This window comes from Anas acuta, chromosome 2 (genome assembly GCF_963932015.1).
Source record: "Anas acuta chromosome 2, bAnaAcu1.1, whole genome shotgun sequence".
Classification (NCBI taxonomy): Eukaryota; Metazoa; Chordata; class Aves; order Anseriformes; family Anatidae; genus Anas; species Anas acuta.
This window is the reverse complement of record NC_088980.1, coordinates 137,814,779-137,835,012: the sequence shown is the minus strand read 5'-3', so window position 1 is coordinate 137,835,012 and position 20,234 is coordinate 137,814,779. Positions and strand designations below refer to the sequence as shown.

Here is a 20,234-nt window from a genome sequence, read left to right as displayed (position 1 = left end):
ATAATTCATAACTTCATATTAAAACCTAAAGTCAGCTGAATTCCCAGTTTGCACGCCAATTCCAATTTTAAGAAATTCCCTGAAAGCCAAAAATGTTTTAATAAGTTTGTTTTGCAAGCAGCAAACATGGAGTTTTTATAAATTGATATACTTCTGTAGATGGAATTCCCATGAGCACATGTATGCAGACAACGTTGGGCACAGCAAAAATGCATTTCAGATAATTGAGCCAGCAGGTTCACTCAGAATTTCTAGTCCTACAGCAGCTGGCCCAAAAGGTGCAGAGCAGGAGGGAGCAGCTGGCCCCATACACAGGGAGCTGTTGGCAGTGCAGGGCCGCTCTGCACAGGGTGCTCCTGACTATGGGTTGCACAGCTACAAAACCAGAAGCCCTGAAAATGAGTTACATTAATTCTTCCAGCAACAGTGGCAGGAATAGTGTTCTCAAAACAGCTCTCCAAATCCTTTGGGTCCCCAGGTTGAAGGCAGATCTCCACTGCAAGGTGGGCCTGACTCTTTGGAGCCTCATGTAAGGCTACCAGGAGAGTCCTGGCTCGGACTCATGGGTGTTGTTGAAAGCAAAGTGTTTCTCAGAACATTTCTGCTTGAAAGAATTAATATTTTCTGATGGAAATGAGTTTCACTGGAAAACACCCACGCTCATTCTACTGAGAATACCGAGAAGAGTTCTCAGAACAATGCTTAATTTTAAACCTGCTGATAGCTGCATAATGCAGCTGTGGTATTAATTTATGTAGATTTTTTAATATGGCAATGAAGTTTGGAAGTACTTGCAACTGTAATATAGTTACTGAATTTCTGAACTATTACTTAGAAACTGGGTCAATGTATTAACTAAGAAATAATATTTTTAGACACATTGTTAAAGCAAATAATGCAATTATTTCTATTACACTAAAATCTGTTTACCCTTGAGAATTAAAATAAGTTATACTGGACAAGCTTTTCCAATCAAATTTGTTTAATCAAAGAGAGTTCTGTGTCTTCCTCTAATTAAATGCTTGACTTATTTAAGCGTATTTTACCTCTAGCACGTTTCCTTCTCTTACACTAGAAATATATTTTGCTTACTTAGCTTTTACATCTAAGCAAAGGAAAATGAATTTTACTGCCAGGAGAAAAACAAACAAAAAAAAAAACCACCAACCTAATTCAACAAGACAACTTGCTTATTCTTATGTATGTGGTAGAAAACCCATAGAATAATTAAAGTTCTGAATACTTCACATAAATAGGAAAAAGATGAAATCATTCTTGTGAAACATGAATTATTATAAAATAATAAATTTCATGTTATGTAACTTTCCATAACTGCACACCCATATTATTTAATTAATTAACTTTCTCATATGTATTCTTAGTTATTAGAGTTTACAGTGAAGTATTATGAAGACATTTTTGGTAGTTTCATTAATCCTCAAAAAGCAGGTAAGATAATTTAAGCACAACTGATATTCAGTTTAGCATAGCCTTAGCATCTCCATACATACTACAGCAATTTGAATAAACTAAGAATCTAGTCCATCAGTCCAAATGTTGCTCAGCCCAGGACAACTCATCCAAAACCTCTTTATAAATTATACAGAAACATATGCAGTCACAGAAGATTATCACCTGTTATCATATGGCACACAATGAAAGTGTAAAAGCAATGTCTTTCAAAATACTCAATAGCTTTAATTTCTGCTCAAGTCAATTGGCACTGAAGATAGTTAGCATCTTCCCAGCTTAGATATTATAAAAAACAAAGGATGTAAAAACAAATTAGGAAGTTACATCTCCAGATTCAGCAATCTACTGGTTAATCTTTAATGTACTGAGTCAGGTTAAATCTTCAAATTATTTGATTGATACACTATAAAATAAACATTTTTCCTTACTGATATGATCTGAAGAAATATCAGTAACAAAAATCAGCTGGGGAACATACTATGCTCTTTGTTATTATTCCCACCATTAACGTGGAAGTGACAGAAAATCACTGACAAAGAATGAAGGATATATTCAGGAATAAGGAGCCTTACCGCAGTTTCATTTTTTCTAAATACATATGTAATATGCTATCCCAGACTAATATCAATCCTTTGCTTTGGGAAAAGTCTTCAAGTTGCATCTGGGAATTCTCAGTAACTTGTCCATTTTAAGTCTCCTTCAGCCTTAATTCACTAATAGTGTGATATGAAATCTATTGGGTTTTGGATGTCAAAACTTTTCCTGCTTAAGTGTGGGACACACCAAACAGCAGGGCTGATCAGTCCAGAAATCTGTGAACCTACCTTTGCAGCATTTTCTTTGCACTATACAGGAATAACTGTCATAGAAAATAAGGGCATTATAAAACACTAACAACATGCTTTGCAAGTAACAGTTCCTCATGCAATGATGTAACGTTTACCTTATTGTTTTCTATTCAGTATTTAATAAAATACACAGTGAAAGTGAGTTAGCATTCAGCATCCAAAGACAAACCACTATTACACAGAACATTCAATTAAGAAACTTCAAACTGTAGTATTTTTCCATAAGTGCGTGACCAGTAAGCTCAGCTGTGCATGACATCTGAGTATCAGAATAATTCTTACTCAAACATTCCTTGTTGTTCTGTTCACCCTACCTTCTGTCTGGAAGAAAGTAAATTTTAACATAAGGATTCCTTGGCCTCCCATCTTCCCTTGAAGGAAGATCCTTTGCTCCCAATATTGTCACTATTAACTGGTGACCAACCTTGTCATACCATAGTTTTATCTGTAATGAGAAAATATTAATTAGTGAACTCATTTCTACAACAAAGCACCGTATTAAACTTTAAAATTATTTTTGCTCATTAGCTTCTATTTATATCAGTTACTTAAACACAAAATATTATGTTCTACTCTGTTTTTGTAATAAAGCATAAAAACAAATTAAAACTGTAATAGCTTCAGTAAGTACCAGGAGTTACTCATTTTTAAAACCCTGTACCGTAAGTACATTATTTCATACTAATTGTTTTTCACGTGGTGCTAAAGTTAGGATTATTGTCTCTTGGCAGTTGTATTGTATTACTTGCATTACTGATGTCTGGTATTCCTATGTATACATTTCTACGTAGTTTATGCACAGTGAATGAATGAATGTTTCATGTCCTGTTGTGCTGGAAAGACTATGGAATAAGAGCATAAATATTTAAAATCTCTAAATGTTTTTCAAGATGTGGAGGCTCATGCTAAAATCAAGCAAGCCCTCCGGGAATCCTAAGAGAGGGAATTTCAATAGAACAACTCTCTTCCCAGTCCTACCCAGCAACAACAAGGCAAAAACTAACATTACTTATCTGGATAAATTATTATTAATTGGTCTAAGACTTGGCCTAGCAAATATTTTTACTACACTCATTAGATGCTGCTATTTAGCTACCCCAGTTTGAATATTATAGCTGCAAATACAGTATTCAAGAAGATGATACACCTACTTTAGAACACTGTGGCAGGGGGAAATGGGGCAGGTAGGACAAAACAAAGCTTTTCAAATAACATGGGAGTCATTACATGGTGGTACCACCATGATATCATAAACTACAACTGACAGAGGAGGCCCTCTTCACGGACAACTTGCTTGAGAGAGAGGACAAACTAGGACCTTTAAAAGAAACAATGTCCCTCCCTGAACTTACAGGAATTGGTGAAGGTAATGCCTCACTCAACATTTAACAAAGCTGTGCACCTTTAGGCATGAATACACCCTGCCTGAGGTAAACATCCCCAGGGACAGGTGTACTTTTTGTGGAGCCCATCTCACATCATTTCAGAGACAGGGTCTCCATCTACTGTCAGAGCTCCTCATCTTCAGCACTAAAGTCACTTCAAGAAAGGTCTTGATACAATTCTCAGGTCTCCAGACCAACCAACATGAGGTGGGTTCAGCTTTCTGCTGGGCCTACTTACTGCAGTAAGTGAGATGACACTAACACACACCCACACATTCAGTGGTGGGAGGGTATTTCTTCCTACTCCATTAAAATCTTAAAACCCTATAGCTACCAACCACCGGTGTTGAGATATTAGAGGACGGGGGATACCTATCCTCTATTATCATGCTATTGGCCCTGCTACTGGGTTTGTAGGTTTCTGGTACAGACAGTTAAAGGGCTCCCTGACTCCTGAAGCAGAAAACTGGGTGAGATAAATTATCCCTAATAAGTTTCATTCAACAGAGCTCTAGATGCTGCTCCTCCATTCCTGCAAAGTGAGAGAATTTGTCAGTGTTTATCTAAACCGAGAATTATCTGCACTATCAGTTATCTTCATCCAACTACAGATAACAAATAGAAAGCTTTTCACCAACAATATGAACCCAAAGAGAGCTTTGATGAAGCAAAGTTGCACTGAAGACAATTTTGTCATCTACTTATTTAGGAGAAAAATTATCCTCAATTTAGCAGAATGCAATGCATTTGTGATCCAGACAGTATCACAAACATAGCGAAGTTAAGATAACCCACACCTGGGTACCCAAATATAACCAGAATTATTAATTCTTATTCAAGCTAAATACTTCTTTCCCTTAGTTGTTTGACTGAACTTTTGCAAGAAGACTTTGGCCAAAGTGGTTTGGAGAAGGAGCCTAAGTTAAATTATCTGACTATTTCTTTGAGAAAGTTGTGTTTTGCCCTAAGAACTCAAAATTTCCATTGACACATAGCTTCTGCTCCTCTATCAATACTCTCACAAAATTTGGAAAAACCTGTACATAACGGTCATAATGTTCCTGTCATTCCCTGTACTTTGTCTTGTTACTGGCCAGATCAGAAAGCAGAATTTCAACCAAAAGCATCTTTCTCCTGTGTTCACATTGCTAACACCCAGTACACAGCACAGGCTCTTGTAACCCACAAAGTCATTTGATTTGAATGCAAAAAGAAGAGAAGAAACCAAAACCAAGAGTGAGGGAATGGATGAGGAGCCCCACAGAGGGGAGGATGGGATTGAATTCTCATGGGGTTAGAAGAAAGAAGAGGGGATAAATAAGAATTTGCTTTAAGACGACTAGGAAAGTTAAGTATACTGGATGTTTCTTGGTGAAGCACAGGAATGCCACTGATGTCAGAAGAAGAGCGTCAAAACCAGACTGGGTGAGAGAAATGGAAGGAGGTGACAAAAGAACTACACAGTCGGTATTGTCATGTGGAACACCAGATGTATAACAGGAAAGCTGATAAGGAAATTATTTTTTTTCCTTTATAGCTGTGTTGAGTAATATGCAGAAAAGATTCCTACCAACAGAAAGTGAAGAACATTGTATTATTCTAGTCACAGGGTGAAAGACCCACAGGAATGCACAGCTGTTGTGATGCTCAGCACTGAAAGACTGAGGCAGCTGACAAATGGAGCAGAACCTGTAAGCTCCCCCCTGCACCAGCAGTTTTTAATAGATGTAGGAAACGCATATTTAAGAGGAGGTAACTCAAAAAAAATCTAAGAAACTGCGACAGGTGCAATTCTGATCCAAATGGGGGGAAATGAATGCCAAAATGACAACACATAAAATATGACATAATAATATCACGATGGCTGATGCTAATGTGGAGGTTAACACCTGTAGGAAATGTCTTGAATAGGGCTTCATCTACCTAGGTAATTTAGGATGTAAGCAACTGAAATATATTTAGTCAGAAAGCGATCCCACATGAAGGCTTTCCAAACTAAGGCCCAACACTAAGGCTTTCCTTAGTGTTGAAGTTCTGGAAACTTATTAGCTACACACATGCTCATATCTTCCCTAGACAGAGGTGCACCTAATTCTTGACTAGATTTCTGTTATGACCTACATTCTGGCAAACAGGTATCTGAACTCAGTAAGTCCTGAAATTGTGAGACGGTCTGTCATCCACTGAGTGACGTATCTGCTGAACTCCTTCAGATGGGCTTCTAGGCAGGAATACCTGATATGCAGAGAAGAATAAACAAGAACTCTTCTACAGACTGACAATAAAGATACTCACCAGGGGCAGCACAGAGGGGGGACAGAGCTGAAGGTCTGGCCCCAGCTTCACAGAATTCTTCCTGGTTCTTATCCAACGGGGGTACAATACAAGATCAACACACACTTTGGTTAGCGGGTCTGGAACCTGCTACACTAAAATTAAGCTTTCTTTGCTATCACCACACACTTAGGCTCCTGGCCACACAGTGTCTCAGCTTCAGAGAAGACTTCACACTCCAGAAAAGAAAAGGATGTGCAATAGCTTGACGATAAAAGCACCTCTCTAAGAGACAAGTTCAGTCTCTTCACTCTAAAACACAGATGTCCAGTTTCTGGAATGAGTCACATAAAACAGTATATAAAAGGCTTTATATATAAAGGGCTGGTGATGCATTCTAAGAACCAAAAGTTCTGGAGTAGCCTAAGTTTCAAGTAGAGTTAACGAGGACAGATGTGCTTTATTTGGGGTGAATCCCCCACTGCAGGTATTGAGGTACCCAGTTTTCCTTCAACTGGGTAAGTCAAAGCTCTTCCACAAAGCACCTTAAGCTCGTATTAATTAAGCTCCATAAATTAAGTGCAAAAATTCAGTTTACTAGATTTCACCCTTCTTCTTTTAGATCTTGCCTTAACTAGGAACATCTTTATTCTAATTAATGAATGAGCTCAGAGTTCTAGAAAAGAAGTAATCATGTAATTAGGACCATCCCAGCCAAGTGATTGCTCAAACATCCCTAGGTCTCCATTTATTTTAAAAAATGCAATTATTTTGGACTAAATTTATGTGGATGAAGGAATTGCCCTGAGGTGGTAAAATCTCTATTGTAGCTTCGGTGAGCTTTGGTTGTTCTCTAATCTACCTCTGACAAATGCTGACTACTCAAAGTTGTTAAATCAAATGACCATTGCTGTCTTTGGGTTGCTGTCCTAGATGCTGGAACAAATGCAAGAAAAGGCTGTTAAAAAAAAAAAAGATCTTCTAGGTTTTGAACACCAGAAAATTATGGAGGTACTAAAGCTACCCTGATGTAGATACGCTACAAATTTCTTTTTTAGTGGCTCCATTTTGATTTCAATAATGCTAAATAGATGTGTGCACATATTTTTATACAAGATCAAACATACTGATGTTCTGTAGTAAAGCAAAAGAGATGTCTGAAATTTTTGAAGTTAGGAAAAAAAACATTGGTTTAATGGCAACTGGCTCAAAAGGAGGCTCCGCAAAGTGAACAAGAGATAATGCATGAAAGCACATAGAAGAACAGTTCTTCTATGAAAATATTGCATAACAGCATTCTGTAAGTAAGAAAACTGCTGGTATGTTAAAATGATTCTAAAAATTCAAGTAATAAATATGCATGCTTCCAAGTGCTGTATATGTAGTAAAAGTTTGGGATAAGGGTGCATAGTAGGGAAAAATGAAATTGAATATTTTTCTTTCCAATAAAACAAGAAGGATATTTTTTAAAACATCCAGTGATAAAAGAGAGAGAAAATGAGCTGAATGACACGGACAGAAGTGTGGAGGAGGAACTTGTGCCAGAATCTGGGACACGTATCACCAGGATCACTTTCAGACTAACAAGTAGAGAAGATAAGAGCAAGAATAATGATGTGCATTTCCTGTTAAAAGCAGTGAAACAAATAGGTATAAACAGAAACATTTGGAGATCCTCGTTCTTGTAGGGAATTCTACAGACACAGCTATACCAAAGCCCACAGTGTAATGCATACCTCTTGGCATCCACAAACAACAGCTCAGAGCTCTGTGCTAGCTAATTGCTCATGCCAAAAAGTAACCAGAGTCCTGCACTGCTTCTGGACTGCTTCTAATGCCCAAGTCAGCTTGCTTAAAGATAGATCACTGGAGAATTTCTGTTCTTCCCTGCAACCTGCATTGTAAACACATATTAAATTAATCCATCTTAAACTACCTACTTTCCCTACGAGACACGGGCAGATGGGGGACTTCTTGTTTCAGCCTAATCTTAAAGATGTTGCCAAGGTTGTAAGCTTGAGTTCCTTGGGAGCTTCTTGGAGCTCCTCTAATAAACACAATTGGCTTCGACTAGGATTGAGCTCTGCAAAAACCTCTTAGGTGAGAGGCCCACACTGACTCCACAGACATCGTGCAGAAACAAAATCGGAGCTGAAGATAGTTTGAATCTCCAATACCATGTGCAACATAAATTATTTTGTTGGTTTTTTTTTTTTTTTTAATGTGTGTGTTTTTTTTTTTCCCCATTAGAAGGTATTACTCTAAGTAGAACTGACAATTTTTACATCTATTTCTTTTTACAATGGGGTTTAAATGCAGGACTACTACTTGTTACTTCTACTTTACAATATTTTGTGAAATATGGAAGTTTCAGGCATTCGTTTCCTTTTTAAATTGAACACTCAGTTGTCATATTTCCTAATTTATTTTGCACATAAATAAAAGACTACTTGTGTTATGTACAACATTTACCTCTGTGAACTACTTATCAATTTGTGAGTGGCTTTGTACCCCCTTTGGTTTCATTACCACAAGCAGAAGCCAACTTTCTCAATCATGATAAAGGACATTTTAAATTTTTAATAGAAAGCCAGTTTATGTCAGTAGCACATAGTAACATTAAAAAAAATCCAATAACATTTTTGAGATTTAAAAACTAATGTCTTGACAGTTCTGTTTTGTTAATTTCGAGTTTATATTTATGCATTTGTAAGGGCTACTTTAGGGAAATAATATATTGTGAAAAAAAAAAAGGGTTTTATTAAAGTCTGAGTCATAACCAAATGACTTCCTGCAGTCTTATTTAGAATTCTTTTTATAAACTTGAATGATTTTTTTTTTCCATTTCAGTATGAGATTTCATCATCTCATTCTCATCATTTAGATCCAGTCCTTTGTATTTTTCTTAAGCAAACATGGGGAACATTTATACGGCTCCCAGACAAAAGATTAACATCTCCATAAAGGTATTTTGTAAGAAAAGCAGATAATATTCTAAATACACGAAACTGAAAAACATGCAGCAAAGCAAGATAAGCATTGTTAACGTATTAGTAAAACCTACTTTTGCATTAATCTACAGTACCTTAGGAGTTTCCTAATGAAAAAAGGCAAACAACTTGTACCTAAGTAGAATATCAAGGCTACATAAATTCAGTAACACAAAGGAAGAGTTTGTTTTTTACTTAACAGAGTTTTGGTTATTTTGACGTGCTTTTAAAATCTAAGAACCGAGTTTCATACGCAAGAAATTTGTTTCAAAGGTACAAATTTATTTGCCTGTCTTCCACTCAAGGCGCTACTATTATTTGGAAAATGCAAAAAAAGGATGTGTTAAGTAATGATAATGAATGATTTAAAGAGACATCAATCTTTGTATAATGGCCTCGAACATCAACAGCATAAAATTATTTATTGCTTAAACAGTATGCACATTTTGTATGTGGGATACATACCCATCATGACTGTTGAAACCTGTGTGAGTTATTACTGTGCAAACGGCAAAACAAAAGCTAGTTGTCTCTTTAAATTGCAATTTAGTATTTTAACCTCCATGCAGAACTTTACAAGCTGCTCACAAGATGACATGAAACTTGTTAATATGGCTTAAAGCAACACACTAAAAATATGGGAAAACGGACTATAATGTAACGTTTTCCTACTATGCATTTTCCATAACAAACAAAAGAAAAAACACAACTTTAGTTTCTGTCAGGCAGACGAAGTCTTTACCTGAACCCTAGGAACAAAAGGCGTTGTTCTTCTACTAAGGCTTTGGCTCTGGTAAGCAAAATTAAAGAAAAAGCAATAAAACAAAACCAAAAAGGACAACACGCTGGAAACTAAAAGACCAAAAGTAAAAACAAAGACACACAACTATTACTTTAAACACAGCTTTACACCAAGGACATATTTATCTAAAACAAAGTATTTTAATGCAATGCATAAATTAAATCTGCAAATCTATTACCAGATCACATCACACCCCTGTGACTGAAATTCTGACCTTAGGGAAGTCAGCAGGAATTTTGCCAGTGATTCCCCAGGAGCAAGGATTTCACTTTACAGGTCTACAGGTAATATTTACAATAGATTTTGAAATAACATCAACAAAAGGAGCAGGTCAGCAAAGTGTGATTTAAAAGTGGGGTAGAAAATATAAATTGAGCTTGAACATCTCTTTCAGAAAGACTGTAGATGCATATTCAGACACAGAAACGAGTACAGAGCACACATCGACAGCTTCGGTTGCTTTCTAGAGTAAAGCAAGTAAAGTAAAAGGTTTTCCCTGTTCTGTAACTCAGTTGGCATTTCTATAAAAAAGCCGTCCTAAATACTTTTAACAGGATTAAAAGAAAGTTAACGCTATCTCATTATAGCTTTACAGGGTGGAAGCTGCAATCAGTGTATTTCAATTCTTTAGCAATCATGACAGAAACGACATACGGTATATACAGAAGACCCTGGCATGAAATGGGACCTAGAACATTTAACATAGCTGCACAGTACACACGGACCCAATTATAACCCTCATCTGTGCAATGTTAACACTTCGGACCATATATCACCTTGTGGATCCCAGTGGCTACATGAAAACTACATCAGGAGAGGCAAGCTCCCAAATTCCTGCTCTAGGTACAAGCTCCAAGCACTCTCTGTTTTTGGTGTAGGGCAATAGACACAGACAGGGTACTGAGCATGCAGAATGGACAGGAACGGGAGCAGGTTGATACTTCAGAGAGCTGGTGAGCTGGGGTAGGTCACAACAACCACAGCAATCCAACAGTGCTGAACCTCCTTTCCCTCCTGCTAGGCTTTCCTGAGACTATCAGTCTGTTCCAAAGTGGTGAAACGAGGCTACTGCTCGATATTCCCTTCCATGAGGACTGTACCCAGAATATGGAGATAAGGCAGTGATGATGGTTCTGCCACCCTCCTTGCTTACTTGGCATGCACAGATGCTGGAGAAATCTGTTCCATAAAACGTGTGAAGTAATCTGTTCTCACACCAAAGTACGAGGATATGTAAGACAATTTGACAGTCTGAATCACGGTTTTGTCTGATGTGCCCCCGTGCTTGGCGAGGTGCAGCAGCTGCACGCTGCCCCCACTGCACTGGCAGTTCCTCAGAGCCCCAAGTAAGGGTGCCAGAATATCAGCTACTCACGCACAATGAAAGCAGATCTTCAGCTTGCTTCTACTCCGTATCACAACGGAAATACAGATATTCCAGAATATCACAATCCTAAAAGGGACAGAATGTATCCCACCTTGCACCAAAGACCCTCACTGGCCATATTCTGCCTTGGAAATGGAGGGCCAGAAGCATATTGTGTGCAATACCTGGATTTGCAGGTCTGAGCTTTAGAGCAACATCAATTTCTTGACTTGAGACAAAGAGAACAGAAAGGGGAAAAGAAAAGGAAAACTAGAAAGGGGAGTATTTCTCATACTCAAAACCTCCTGCTCCCATATGCTGACATATTATGTCCTTTCCAATGTACAATATCTGCTTTTAATATGCTACAGATATTTCAACTGTAGTTTATATACTTGCATTTTTATTACTATATAAATTGAATATGCATGGAAAATCTACTTAAACTGTTCTGTGGTTCAGCTGTACAAAGAAATAGTTAATTTTATAAGTAAAAACCCTCTTATGTTAGGATTTCCACCAGCACAAAAATTAAATACTGTGATTTTATGTCTGTATGCGTTTATACGTTCTTCTAGCCATGTTGTCAGTCTCTAAACCTAGCTATAGTCGAAGCTTTCCAAGTTATGCTTTTCATGCAGCACTGGAAGAAGCCAGAATGCAGTAATGAAGCAAAGAGCACCAACACACCAAGAATACTGACTTATTCAAAGCGACAGTAAAAGAAAAACAAACCAGTGGAGGGAAAATAAATAAATAAATAAATAAAAACAACACAGAAATAGGAACCAAAGCAAATAAAAAAACAGTAAGTGCAACAAAAGTTAAAGATACTCCCCTTAAAAAGCAATGTGGACCAAAAATACCGTAAAATAAACTGCACAGAATACAGATAACATTATTCATACACCTTGGTAAAATTATAACACACAATAGTTCACCACAGCTGCACATAATTTGTTTCAATAAAATATATACTTGAGTAGAATAATTACTAATGGAAAGAATATTTCCTAGTTATGTGAGATGGTTTACTTCATGGGAAAACCTGTTAGCCATCTCTGGAGTGTTACTGTAACCTTAACAAAGGAAAGACATACACAGACTAATGCCAAGGCAAAGAAAACATGGAAAACTGAAGAGGCAGAGTCCCTGAATAGTAGAGAGGCATCATGGCAACTAAACTGACTGAACAAGTACTGTAGCATAGCCTGAAACACATGAGATTCAACCCAGCAAGCACTGGAAACACATCCTCTTTCATTTTAAAGTAGTATTTAAAATAAATATAATTTTAAATACTGCTTTAAATACTACTTTAAAATAAAACTTTAAATACTACTTTAAAATACTACTAGTGTTTTAAAAAACAGTAAAGTAGAATTTCTTATTTTTGTCAAATTAAATGTATAAAAACTTAGCTTCTGATGTAAATATGTACCTAAAATACTGCAATTTTGAAACCTTTTGTAACAAACTGCTGATTCACCTCAAAAGCGTTTATAGTTTCTCTGTCTCTCTAAAAAGCCTGTCACTGAAGACTGTAGATTATGTACTGAATTATAAATGTCTTGGCCAAGGAATACAATCAGATAAGAACTCCATCAGTTTTTTGCATACAAGGACTGTAAGACCAAACCAAAACTCTACTCAGCACTATCTACCTATACAGATAAATATACAAAATCCAACACAATAATTGTGCCAAAATATGTCTGGACACACAGACATTTTACTTTGAGCTTGCTACATATTTAAGACCCCACAAAGACTTATGTTATCTTATCTTGTCAAAAAAGAGCTGATTAAAAACATGGAAAACCAAAATACTGAAGCTCTTCCATTTTGTACTGATCAAACTAAAATATTTCTTTTGCAATTTGGAGAGATGTTTTGTTTCAGAATTTTAGTTTTCCATATTTCTTAATCTTTGCTAAAGGTACAAAATTAAACTAGCCAACTTTTCCAAAGTTCAGAAACTACTTAAAGTTATGAAATGAGAAAGCAACATTTTAAAAAGTGAAAGAAAATATTTGTATTGCACCATCTTGAAAACACATAATCCCCCTAATCTGAAAAGTCAAAAATTTTGATTTTCAAAACTAACTTTAAATATCAGTTCAAAAAGAAATTGCAAGTATCTACCATTTTGAAATAAATTGTTTCTTTAGAACACTCCAATCTCTTGAAGTCGTCTTTTTCTAAAACTATACTGTAGTTTCAATGAGCCCTCTTTTATTCTAGGGGAAATTCCTGTTGTGTGCCCTGCTGAAATCTATCCACACCATCTTCAGACACTGTGAGAGCCACAGTTCCTCGCAAAGCAGAAGGTTTAGCACCAGCCTCCCAACAGCAGCAGGAGCCGGGTTGTGCCATTAGCACAGTAACACCATCTATAGCTCTTGCCAACTTGTCTTTAGCTGGACAGTGGGACATTACGTTAGAGAGGTAGAGTGTTTCTGACCTCAGTGATAGCCTGTGGGTTCTCAGAAATCAGCTGCTCTCTGAGGGAAACGAGGAAATTGTGCAGTTTGGGATTATTGTATGCAATTGCATACGGTTTATAACGTAGTTAGAAAGAGGACAAATGTAGGAAAGATCTTTAAACATCTTCTAGCACTATTTGCTTTCCTTAGATGGAAAGAAATACTATAAAATTAATGAAGGAATTTGTATCTTGAAACAAACAAACAACAAAAATACTGTAAATAGGCATGATGCTTCCTTGAGTTAAACTCTGAACTTATATGCCATTCTGAGTTGTAAAACACTGAATTCTGTTATTCTCAGTAAATTAGAATATATCTCCAAATCTCCATTTACTGTTCTTATACATCTCAAACTACAACATCCTATCAAACCACAAAAGCAACAGACTTACTAACTTCACTAATAAACCTTAATACTAAACTCCTGGGGATTTTCTTTCTGAAACTGAGAAAGTCAGTTCTGTTTTCTTTCTACTTGGATCATTATTTTGCATTGTCTGTGTATGGGTTCTGACTTTTCTTATAGCCTAATCTTTTAAGAGATTTAGCCAAAAGAGACTTCTACACCACCGTTTCAATTATCAACAACTTTTCACTGTCTTGCAAAACTCTAGTTATTTTTAGAAACCTCAGTCTGTGTTTTTTGAAAGTTCACGTTTCTATTCCCTTCCCACCGTATTTCATGCAGTCAAAGCATTCTGCACTCTACAGCTGGGATTTTCAGTTGTCCATTTATCCAAAGGATGGACTCTTCCAAAGGAGTTAAGAACAACAGTTACAGAAAATTTCAAATTATGTCTTGTAGATGGCTGGTCTGATGAGCAAAACAAGTAACGCCTCATGCACTGCAAAATGGAGCCAACATGGCTGCTGAATAGACAGAAAAATGTTTCTTCCTCTCCTCTATCAATACCATAAGCCATTTGTAGGAGACCAAAAACAGTCTGCTTTGATTTTATGCATACTTTTATAGCCCACTCATTATCTTAACATAAACAACTTAGAAGAAATATAAATGTGACATTTTCAAACATGTTTCGCATCGGTTCTGCACCGCTTCCATTCTGTTTCCTCTCATTTGCAACACATACCAGGCCACAGCTGAACACTTTTGAAAAAAATCACACTTTGGAGTCGTAAATGCCACAGAAATGCATACAAAACCGAAGTCCTTCAGTTCAGTACAAAAAAAAATAAATAAATAAACTCTTTTAAAGAGGACATTCAAATAATGAACCTTGTTCTCAATGAGAGTGAAGAACAAAAGTGAATAACAATGGTACAAAGAATACAACATTAGTAAACAACGGGATATCTGGGGAAAGGTATAAGTGAAAGCTAGTGCATAGAACATAAGAAGTATTAATGTCCAAGCACATGGTTGATAAAATCCACCATAAGCGTTACAGTTGACGAAGTATATACATTCAACAGCACAAACACAACTGGAGGCCAACGTTTGGTCTTTCTGAAAATTTGACAATATCAATTTAGCTTACTACATAAATATATGTATCTATGTCTAATTCAACATATTTTAAATTTCCAAAAGCTAATAAAATGGAATATTGTTACGAAACTACGGTCCTGCCTATACTGAGATATATACCATTAATAAAATATTTAGCTGGTTTAACAAGAAATTTGTTACAGGTTGCTTGGACTCTGTACTGAGAGTTGTACATGCTGCAAAAAGCACAACATTAATATTAATGAAATGATTACATACTGAAAGTTGTCCAGACAAGAACTGTGGAACATCCCTTAACATGCCAGGACTCATGGGAGAAGTCACGGAAATAGAAGGTCGGTCCATTTTCTGAGATTCAAATGAACTAGAACCTGCAATTATAAATAAAAATATTTTATAAATAGTGGCACTTACGCATTTTTCACAACGTTCTTTCAATAAAAGGGATACAAATATAACCACACACACAATAAAGTTCACTGTGATAAATATCGTATTTTTATCTATAAAATGACTGAGTAACGACACTCAATCTTCTGATGCTCAGATGCAATCAAAAGCTTTCCAAGTTTATAGCTGCAAAATGTCATCTCAAGCGCATAGAACAAATAATAGCTCATTCAGATACTTGCCAAAATAATCATGTCAGTAAGTTGAAGGCCCCAAATTCCTATTTACTTTACTGTGGTAAAAGGAATTCAGTCTTCCAAAGAGCACTTATTATCTTGTGCAATCAGACTTAATTAGATTTTTACAAAAATATCAAGATGCACATAACATATTTTGTGGATTTGAAACAAAATGCACAAGGTCTGCAAGCTCTCAAAGGACAAATTTTGAGTTACAAAAAGTCACAAAATTTAAAATATATTTTAAAGAATTGGCTGACCAGTGAAAAGTTATAGTTTATCACATTATTATATGCAAGTTTATACCACTGTATTAATTTACAGCTTCTGTTTTAAAAGAGTTCCAAAACAATGATAAAAATAACTCCAGGCTTAAATCCATCCTACCAGATCTGCACCAAAAAATAAGTTATTTTTCCCACACAAAATACTGGTTTAGCCAATTTAAAGAGTGCTAAGTAGTCTAATGAACCACAATGAGTATTCTGGTTTTAAAGTAGTTATGTTTCACGTTCTAAATAGTGAACATTTCACCCCTATATTTTAGTTCCTAAGGTTTCAATTGAAATGCAAAAAATAAAATAAAATAATTGAAAATTATGATTAATGCTCTTGTATATTAATTTGTGTTATGCTTTTCTTCTCAATAAAAAATAGCCTAAACTTATAACCAAACGTCAAGCATAAATAACCATAGCCTGACTTCCAATATTCTATTATTAAACAAAGGTAAGTACATCATACAGGAAGATAACATACTGACACAAATAAAGACAAAGAGACAAGAGCTATACTGACTGCAGATGACATTTTTGAATTTATTTGTGCTTACATAAAAGAGAGAGAAGATTTTCCTACCCCACAATTGAAACTTACTGGACTCCAGCTGTGCATGTGTGCTGTCAGGTATTCTGGGAATATCCCTGAAATAAGGAAAAGTAAGACAGGCTGATTCTTTATCTAACAAGGATATTCAGATTTCAGTTAAACTATAACACTTTGCAAGTCACCACTTAATGCCTCAGGAAAATCCTGTGAACTACGGACTGTCTTCAGCCACAGGGAAGATTTATCCTTTGTTTGGTATAAATTATTTCAGTGGCAAATTAAGCTTACAGAAAAAAGCAGTTGAGTGAATACAGGAAAGAAGCTGCACAGTCACAAATAAAATAATTGAGTAAACAGAAAACAAAGAAAAAACAATCTCAGAGTTACCAGTAGACTAAAACCAGGAGTAGCAGACTTCATTATGATATTACACATGAATTAAAGTTAGGCGCTTGCTAAAACATACTGGACTACCAATGATGGCTATCTCAATATGTCTTTTACTGTCCTTGAACCCTCAAATTTGGGCACTTTTCAGTGACTAAATAAAATGTGCAATTTCATTTTGCAAAATAACATACTTGCATATACACACAATGTCATATCACCTCTGTTAAACTATGTACAACTATGTAATTGTAAAACACTCAGTCACAAGTACATCATTACGCTCTCCCATCCCCACAGGAACATATTCTTCCTATGAGGGGCAAACATTATTATATGTATTATTACAAACTACCGATATGCTAATAAAAACATTTTGGAGGTATTTGTGCAAACATAAAACAAGATTAAGAGTTTCAACTCTGAGTCACAGCAAGAACAGCATTTAAAATCACAATGTGTGTTACAGCAGATTTGGTTTTTTGAAGGTTGCAATAGGTTTCTGTGGCAAGGTACAGGCAGCAGGAGGGCTGCAGGGGTGGCCTCTGTGAGGAGTGGCTGAGGCTGCCCCATGCTGGGCACAACTGGCTCCAGCTGGCTCCAAAATGGACCCACCACAGGGCACAGCTGAGGCCATCAGCCAAGACAGTGTTGCCTCAGTGATAACATATTTAATGAAAGCTTAAAAATGCTGCACAGCAGCTGGGAGAGAGATAAGTGAGAAACTGAGAAAACCAGCCCTGCAGACAACCCCAAGGTCAGTGCAGCAGGAGGGCAGGAGGTGCTCCAGGCACACAGCAGCAGTTCCCCTGCGGCCTGTGGAGAGGCCCCTGGTGGAGCAGGCTGTCCCCCTGCAGCCCATGGGTCCCACATGGAGCAGATCTCCACGCTGCAGCCCCCCCATGGGTGGAGGAGCCCCCGGTGGAGCAGGAGCAGAGAGTGACCACAAAGGAGCTGTGGAGATGAAGCGTTAGGGATCAACCACAGCCCCCATTCCCTGTCCCCCACACCACTGTAGGCTGAGGGGAGGTAGGAGTGTCAGGAACAAATGAGTGAGGTTGAGCCTGGAAGACTCAACGTCAAAAGTGGTTTTAGCTTTATATTGGTTTTTGCACCATCCTACTCTATTTTTAATTATCAATAAATTAAATTAATCTTCCCCAAATGAAGTCTGTTTTGGCCACAGTAATTGCTCAGCCATCTCCCTGTCCGTATCTTAACTCCTGAGCTTTTCCATCTCATTTTCTCCCCTCTCCTGTCGCACAGGGGGAGTGGGAGAGAGCTTGGCATTTAAGTGGCAGCCAGCCAAGGTCAACACCACAAAGGCATATGAAAATGAAAGAAAAGTTAAAAATCCTTGCAGTCATATATACTGTCTTATGCAATGAAAAAAATAAATAAACCTGCTATATGTATAAAGACTTCTCTAGTAAGTTTTTGGTATATGCATTCCAAACATTTTTCAAACCTCACCAGAAAAGTAGCTGTACTAAGCACATTCAAGTACCTTTCCAAGTGAAGCGATGCTGCAGCACCCAGTGAATCAAGCAAATCAAAAGGCATACAACTGGTGTAACTGCCCACTAAAGAAAAATCACTGTCTCTTGTAACTAAGCAAAACGTGTCAGAAACTTTTAAGGGCTAGTGAAGAAGCAAATATTTAAGTTTGCATATTTGATATTTGTAGAATACAAAATTCTTGATATTTGTAGACTATCAAGGTATGCAATACCTGGCTATCACTTCACTCAGAAATATGCTGCAGAATTTATCTTCCATTGCAATCAGATTATTGTAGAATAATTAATAAAACACAAGGCAACGTACCTTCCAAATTCAGAACAGTAGCAACTATGAAAATAAAATACAATTTAAAATAGGTATTTCTGATTATTAGAAAGCAGAAAAGATAAAAATTCTTGCATATAAGAGATAGCCAGCTTACACAGAATACCAACATGGCCATCAATGTTTATTTTAAGATAACTAAGGGGGTAAATTGCATGCCAAAATGGCATGATCACATTTTTTAAAAAGATTTTTCCATTTTGTTTTCCATTATCAGCTTAGTTTGTCATGTTCAGTTTCCGTAGAAGTCAGCCCATAATAAAATGAAGAACCAGTAATCATGTTTACTGAGAGTTGTTCTTGTATTCAGAAGATCAGGATGTGACAAAGGGTTCTCTTTCTTAGCTAAGTTAATTGCCAGTCTGGAGATTTCTGGCATGCGTTAGCGTGATGCTGTAAGACCATCAAGAGACTCTGTAAGTAATAGGATATACTTCAAGGCAAAAGTGAAATCCTTCAAGTGGGCAGAAATTATTCTAATCAAAATAATTATCACTTCAGACATCTGGTAAATCTGTCCTTTTAATGATTTTAAGCATGTTGAAAACTTATTCCCTGGGACAGAACACAGACCTACAGCATTACGCTTCTTTGGGCAAGCAAAAGATGTTCATTTCTATACAGCATTTGATTATGACCAGAAATTTCCTAAACTAAGAAGGTAACATGGCATTTCCAGTTCATCAGCTCAAGTCTCATGAAAAATACTTCTGAAGTTATATTGCTAATATCAAAATCCCCAAAGAGCAACATATATCTCATCAGAATCTTAAGTTCTCACCAACCTGCATATGACTAAAAGAAATAATATTTTGAGATATCCACAGTGTATTTCGCACTGAGGCTTCAGTTATAAACCCATTTCCTATTAGTAACTGGAGCTCTGAAGGTGAAGACCCCCTTTTACGGCCACTGCAAAAACAAAGGGGGAATCCAGCACGCAGTAACTGTTTTAGTCACGACCTGGCTCAGTCCTTCACACTGTGTGGCAAACAGTTAATGTTGAAGAAGGTGTCTTGAGAGCCTACATCACCTTCTTTAAGGAATTATAGATGAGCTGCTCTAGTGACAGCAAGTGGAGCACATGGTAACATAATCAATAAAAGACATGATGATAAGGAAGGTAACAGGCAGTAAATAGAAAAGCATAAGAAAGAATTGAGGAAGTTTCATACAGTCAAAGGAATGGAGAAAGAAATAAAAAAAAAAGTACTTTCAAGACGAGAGCAGTTCCTTGAAACTTTGATATAAACATCGTAGTTGAAATACAATGAAAGATCTTACACTTACATGAAACAAATGTGAAACCTTCTCTTCTAAGACAGATTTTTTTCTTGCAAGTTACTCAGTCCCTCAGTATTACTATTACACCTAGAACTCCTAAATTATGCAAAGATTTTTATGGATAAGACAAAAAGATACAGCCTTTGCCCTAAAGGGTTTG

At 36.7% G+C, this 20,234-nt stretch overlaps 1 protein-coding gene across 50 annotated transcripts in view; it reads right to left on the bottom strand.

Annotated features, from left to right (window-relative positions):
* Nucleotides 1-20,234, bottom strand: part of RIMS2 (regulating synaptic membrane exocytosis 2) — a 447,566-nt gene that overhangs the window by 186,180 nt on the left and 241,152 nt on the right. For 39 of the 50 annotated variants that reach the window (XM_068672461.1, XM_068672466.1, XM_068672422.1 and 36 more), the window contains 4 exons: nt 16,604-16,650; nt 15,357-15,469; nt 9,713-9,760; nt 2,636-2,766 (listed from right to left, as the gene is read on the bottom strand). In XM_068672461.1, the coding sequence (XP_068528562.1) occupies nt 2,636-2,766; nt 9,713-9,760; nt 15,357-15,469; nt 16,604-16,650 (339 nt within the window). The remainder of the gene's footprint in view (nt 1-2,635; nt 2,767-9,712; nt 9,761-15,356; nt 15,470-16,603; nt 16,651-20,234) is intronic. The other 11 variants (XM_068672426.1, XM_068672431.1, XM_068672472.1 and 8 more) reach the window with 1 other exon arrangement.